The sequence below is a fragment of the Thermobia domestica genome, chromosome 15, assembly GCF_964235325.1.
Source record: "Thermobia domestica chromosome 15, izTheDome1.hap1.1, whole genome shotgun sequence".
NCBI lineage: Eukaryota > Metazoa > Arthropoda > Insecta > Zygentoma > Lepismatidae > Thermobia > Thermobia domestica.
The window spans coordinates 13515822-13522782 of NC_137468.1; the positions used below are offsets into that span (position 1 = coordinate 13515822).

The 6961-nt window shown below is 38.8% G+C and overlaps 1 protein-coding gene across 1 annotated transcript; it reads left to right on the top strand.

Annotated features, from left to right (window-relative positions):
* The first annotated feature begins 320 nt into the window (after window positions 1-320).
* Window positions 321-6574, top strand: LOC145672015 (uncharacterized). Its single transcript, XM_081741202.1, has 2 exons — window positions 321-426; window positions 2562-6574. Exons 1-2 carry the CDS (start codon window positions 321-323, stop codon window positions 6572-6574), a joined length of 4119 nt encoding a protein of 1372 aa, XP_081597328.1.
* Window positions 6575-6961: the final 387 nt, after the last annotated feature.

The following is a 6961-nucleotide window of genomic DNA, read 5'->3' on the forward strand; positions in this document are numbered from 1 at the left end:
CAGACACTCCGTTGTCCACCATAAACGTACTTACCTGGGATCGAACCAGGCACCCCATACACCAGAGGCAACCGCTGTACCACTGAGCCATCGTCCTTCACCTTGACCACATTTGGCATGGTAGTATTCTATACCTTCACGAGCTTACTACGAATATGAAATACAGTAATGTGTTTTCTGAAATATTGTGTTTGTGCATATTGAGTTATTTGTCATTGAAGTTGGGTTATTTGAGTCCAAATCCCACGTCTAATAGCCCAATTAGCTCAATTAGCAATCGGATTAGGAATTAGATTTTTGGGCTTTCGGCATCTGTGGCAATGTTAGCTCGTAAATGTATGAGGAATGACATCCCTCGGCGATCACACTATCCGAGGAAAGACATGGAAGAGAGGATTGGGAAGGGAAGGAGACGACCTGGAACCTGTACGTTAGGTATATCCTGGCATTTTCCTGGTGTAAATGAGGAAAATCCGGAAAAAATCACACTTATGATGGCTGGCCCTGTAAAAGGTTTTTTAAACACAGTTTTCGAGCGAGTATCCCCACCGGGAATCAAACCTGGGAACCAATAACTCAAAAACCAAATGCCTATATCCAATGGTATTTCATAAACATATTAAGCATGCTAAGATCTATCAACATTTCAAATGTAGTCAAATGAAGACTTTTAGTTTCCGACTTATTGGCCAACAAATTTTGGGCTTTGATTTAACAAATCTGTTTAGAGAAGTGTTTGGGATTATTTGTGTGTTTAACAGTGTGTGTGCCTTTAGCTGGCAACAGTGTTAAGGTGGCTTAACGCTTTTCTATTGTTTTGTGAATAGTGTGAGTGTGGCAGCAAGAACATGAAGATTTGGTGGACCATATATTATGGTCGAAGATCAAACATTTTAGCACAAACAATAAGCCATCTTATAACAATCATTTACAACTACAGACCTTGTGAACATGTTTATTCTCGTGTATTATTTTGTGTGCAAACTGGAGTTGTAATCATTAAATACAGTGAATTTATATTTGGTTGCATTCATGTGGTGTACGAATCAAGCCTTACAGTCCACTAGTATGAACATTGTTTTTAGCATTATCATTGTACTTTAGTGAAGTTAAAAATACATACATTCATATTGTACAGTTGGTCCTATCCGGGCCACATGAGTGCAAAGATTTCTGAGAATTGTTCTGTGCTGTTGTGAAGAGAAATGTGTTTGTGTCGACCTATATGTGGTGCTATCACGTACGTTGGACAATAATCACGTTTTGTGTAGGCGGACAGCTGTTGTACCAGGACCACGCTTCTGGAGTATATTTCATAGGTAAAAAAAGAAAACAAAACATCAACTTCAGGTCAGTAGTTTTTATTCTTCATATTTCTGCGTAGCATTTAATCATGACTGAATCGCACCAGCGTCTTTTAAGGCAAAGATCTGCATACAGAGGCCAGTTAACCAGAATAAACACTTTTGTTCAGGCCTTTGATCCAAATGAAGGCAATATAGAAGAAATACGTGCACGCTTAAAACATCTAAATAACGTCTGGTCAAAGTTGCAGGAGGTGCAAGATACTATTGAAATTGATCAAATCGAACCCGAAGCGGAAGCAGTTAACGCTCGTGCAGAAATTGAAAATGTGTATTTTTCTTTAGAGGCTCAAATGCAAGCACTTGTTTTAAAGCATGGAAATAAAGAATCAGCTGTTAATAATAGCACTAGCAGTAGCGCACAAGTTAAATTACCGGTCATACAGTTGCCTGCATTTGACGGGAACTGTAAACATTGGTTATCATATAAGGACACTTTTACATCTCTTATTCACGAGAATAAAGACATTTCCACAGTACAGAAGTTTCAGTACCTCCGAACTTCTCTTAAGGGCGAAGCGTTAAACCTAATTGAAAATTTACCAATTACCGAAACAAATTATTCAGTAGCATGGCAATTACTCGTTGACAGGTATTCAAATAAAAAGCTAATTGCTTCTTCTTACATTCACGAAATACTACAAATCAAGCCAGTGTATAAAGAAAATGTAAGTGAACTTCGCGCTTTTATAAATACAGCTACTAGCAATATAAATGCGCTACAAGCACTTGAGCCAAACGTAAACCTCACAGACGTAATTTTGACCCAACACTTTGTATCAAAATTAGACGCTAGTACTAGAAAGTCATGGGAGCTTCAAAATACGAATTCTAATTTTCCTGCTTTATCAGAATTCTTTTCGTTTCTCGAGAAACGTTGTCAGGTGCTTGAGAACATGAGAACTAGTATTGATGGTGTGAAGCAGGGTAGTAGCGTACAAAACAAACAAGCAAAAAGTATTCAGTCATCAAAGACTTATTTATCAACATTTTCAAATGCATGCGAATTTTGTAATAGCCAGCATCCCTTATATTCTTGTTCGTCTTTTGTGAATGCGGGACACAGCCAAAAATTAGAGTGCATTCGTAAAAATAAATTATGCATGAATTGTTTGAAAAGTAATCATTTTTTGAAGAATTGTAAATCGAGAGGTTGTAAAAAGTGTTCCAAAAAGCACAATACATTATTGCATGTAGACGTAACAAAGGACAAATCAGTGCGATTTCCAAGTGTAAGCAGTGCCAAGGTGCAAGAGCGTAGTAACAACTCAGATTCCAGTGAAAATTTAGGGCAAGTGTCATATTGTGCATTAAAGGCTAGGCCTAACGCAAGAGTGTTGTTATCTACTGCAATAGTAAAAGTAAGGGATAATAAGGGAAATTTGATTCCTTGTCGCGCGCTTCTAGACAGTGCTAGTCAGACCAATTTCGTAACAGAGAATTTGGTGCAACAATTGAACATCAAACGGTATAGACAGTATACTCCAATTCAAGGTATAAATCAAGCAATTTCTAATACAAAGTACTCTGTAGATATTTGTGTCCGTTCATGTGTTAACACATTTTCATTGAATATAAGTTGTTCAGTTCTCCCTCACATTACAAGTAAACTACCGGAAGAAAGAATTAATTGTGACGATTGGAACATTCCCAAGGACACTGTTCTAGCAGATCCTACTTTTAATACGCCTGGAGACATAGATATTCTTTTAGGTGCGGAAGTACTCTACATAATTATGAAGTCAGGACACAAAACACGGCCAGGTGATTTTCCAGTGCTTCAGGAGACAGAATTGGGATGGATCGTGGCAGGACGTATTCCTCAAGAACGTGATCCCCATATTCCATTAACAACATGTTTTGTGAAGACAAACATAGATCTACAGCAACAACTTCAAAAATTCTGGGAACTAGAAGAAATTACCGTTACACCTAGATCAAGCGAAGAGCTTGCATGTGAGCGACATTTCGTTCAGAATACAACAAGAGATCATACAGGGCGTTTCATTGTACGATTGCCTTTGCTTGAAGATCGTACAGTTTTAGGTGATTCTTATCAGCAGGCATTGGTTAGATTAAAGCAATTGGAAAGAAGATTCGATCAACACCCGGATTTTGAAGCTAAATATACAGAATTCATGCAAGAATATGAAGATCTTGGTCACATGGTAAGGATAGATGAGCGTAAAAAGGAGGACGTCAGCGTTGCATACTATTTGCCACATCATGCAGTTTTTAAGCCTACAAGCTCTACAACGAAGCTCCGTGTAGTGTTTGATGCTTCAGCAAAATCTGACAGCGGAAAAAGCCTCAACGACATTCTCTTAGTTGGTCCTACAATACAGCAAGATTTGTTTTCTATCATTTTGCGCTTTAGAACTCATTCGATAGTATTCACTGCAGATATCGCTAAGATGTATCGCATGGTCAATGTTCATCCAGAAGACACGCCATTACAACGTATATTGTGGAGAAGATCTAGAAATGAACCGATTCAAGTTTTTGAGTTGAAAACACTAACGTATGGTACGGTGTGTGCTTCATTTGTGGCCACAAGATGCCTACAGCAATTAGCAGACGAAGAAGAGCATAATTACCCTGTAGCATCAGAAATATTACGTCGAGATTTCTATATTGACGATGTTTGTAGTGGCATGAGCAACATACAGCAAGCTCTAGAGGTCCAGAAGCAATTGATAGAGCTACTGGGAAAGGGAGGTTTTACACTTAGGAAATGGAGTTCGAATGATCCAAGGTTATTGGGATCCATCTCGCCAGAACTTCGAGAAGTGCAGCGTCCAATCCAGTTCCACGAAGGGCAAGGCGTCAAGGCATTAGGATTGTCATGGCATCCAGACAAGGATATGTTTCTCGTTGAAAGCAAGACGACACCAGTGAAGGTTCAAGAGTGCATTACTAAACGCCAGATTGCTTCAATCATTGCCACTATATTCGATCCATTAGGAGTAATTTCACCAGTTGTCATTTCATACAAAATATTTTTGCAAGAATTGTGGCGGCAAAAGGTTCAATGGGACGACAGTATACCAATGGAATTGGCAGAGAAATGGACTCAATTGTACAAGCAACTTCCATTAATCAATCAGATTAAATTTGATAGATATGTACTCGTTCAAGGAGACATAGCGGAGATTCAGATCCATGGTTTTTCAGATGCTTCTCAAAGAGCATATGGAGCTTGCATTTATATGCGATCAATCAATCAACAAGGAGAAATATCAGTTAAGTTATTATGTGCTAAATCACGTGTGGCCCCAGTCAAGAAAATCACTCTCCCACGTCTGGAGTTATGCGCAGCAGTTGTTTTGGCAAAATTAGTTCACAAGATTTTACCAATTTTAAAATTGAACATAAGTAGCGTCCATTTATGGACCGACTCCCAAATCGTGTTGGCATGGCTAGCTTCTCCGTGTAATAAATGGAAACCTTTCGTGGCCAACAGAGTAGCTCAAATTCAAGACTTAACTGACGTTAGCTGTTGGAAACATGTAACTTCTTCAGACAACCCTGGAGACTTGATTTCAAGAGGAATAGATGCAGTTTCCATAAAGGACAATTCATTATGGTGGCACGGTCCACAATGGCTTTCTAGTTTAGAATCTAATTGGTCAGTGACAAGTAAGGATTCATTGCAACCAGATCAAGTTCCAGAGAGTAAGGGAACCATAACATTGACAGTCACTTTAGACAATTGGCGCAATGAAACCATAACAAGATTCTCAAAATTGTCAAGGTTAGTTAGGACAATAGCATATTGTAGACGTTTTGTTCATAACATCAGACACAAGCAAAACAAACTAACAGAAGGTCTTTCAGTACAAGAACTCCACACAGCGCTCCATGTTTGCATCAAATGGACACAAGAAATTGGATTTCACAGCGAATTACAGCATCTTCGTGATGGAAACATTGTTCCACCAAGAAGTAAATTGAACAATTTACATCCATTTTTAGATAGTGAAGGCATGATCCGAGTTGGAGGAAGATTGGAGAATAGTCAGCTTCCGTTTGACGCCAAACATCAAATAGTTCTGCCTTCAAATCAACACTTAACAAAACTTATAGTTGAAGCAGAACACTTAAGATTACTTCATGCTGGATCCCAATTATTAATATCATCACTACGCCAGAAATATTGGATCATCAGGTGCAAACAGGTGGTAAAACAAGTCATCCATCATTGCTTCACGTGTTTCAAGTTAAAGGCCAGTGGTTCAAAACAACTTATGGGACAGTTGCCAGCAGCTCGTGTGCAGCAAGCCAGACCATTCCTAAACGTAGGCGTGGACTACGCTGGAGCGTTTTACATAAAATCAGGAACAGTTAGAAATAGATCTGTACGTAAGGCATATGTTGCGTTATTTGTTTGTTTATTCACCAAGGCAATACATCTGGAATTAGTAACAGATCTTAGTGCGCAGTCATTCATAGCAGCTTTACGCAGATTCATAGCCAGACGAGGAAGATGTCTCAATATATACAGCGACAATGGCACAAATTTCGTTGGAGCCAACAACGAATTGAAAGAATTGTATCAGCTGTTTTCATCAGATCATTTTAGTTCTCAAGTTCATGATTTTACATCGACCGAAGGAATTCAGTGGCACTTCATACCACCAAATTCGCCGCATTTTGGAGGACTATGGGAAGCCGGTATAAAATCAATGAAATACCATCTAGTTCGTATTACAAAAGGTGCAGTGTTAACATATGAAGAGTTTGCAACATTACTCACACAGATTGAGGCCTGTCTCAACTCTCGACCACTTACAGTGCTATCAAGTGAGCCTAACGACATTAGTGTTCTCACCCCTGGACATTTCTTAATTGGAGAAACACTTACAGCTTTACCAGAGCCTAACCTCACCGATCTACCATACAACCGCTTATCTCGTTGGCAGAAGATACAACAACTAAAACAACACATTTGGAAGAGATGGTCCCGAGATTATTTACATGGTCTTCAACAACGCTCTAAGACAACTTCACCGCAACACAATCTCAAGGTCGGAGATGTAGTTTTGCTGATTGAAGACAACATTCCTGCATTGCAGTGGAAATTGGGCATCATAGAAAAAGTGTTCCCAGGAAAGGATTTCTTAGTTCGTGTAGTGACGGTTCGTACTACAACTGGAACATATAAACGTTCCATCAAGAAACTAGTTGCATTACCATATAACAAGGATTAGAATTGAGATTTGTGTAATAAAAAAATAAGTACAGTTGTAATATTTCTTCAAGTTTTGTGTTCGTTTCGTTATTTATATGTATCATTTTGTTTTATTTGGTCAGACCTTAGCTGACCAACAGGGGGGAGTATGTTTGGGATTATTTGTGTGTTTAACAGTGTGTGTGCCTTTAGCTGGCAACAGTGTTAAGGTGGCTTAACGCTTTTCTATTGTTTTGTGAATAGTGTGAGTGTGGCAGCAAGAACATGAAGATTTGGTGGACCATATATTATGGTCGAAGATCAAACATTTTAGCACAAACAATAAGCCATCTTATAACAATCATTTACAACTACAGACCTTGTGAACATGTTTATTCTCGTGTATTATTTTGTGTGCAAACTGGAG

Coding starts and splice junctions, on each gene's coding strand:
- LOC145672015 (XM_081741202.1), top strand. CDS start 321: ATGTTAGCTCGTAAATGTATGAGGAATGACATCCCTCGGCGATCACAC. Junction 427..2,561: donor AAGGAGACGACCTGGAACCT/GTACGTTAGGTA, acceptor TATTGCATGTAG/ACGTAACAAAGGACAAATCA.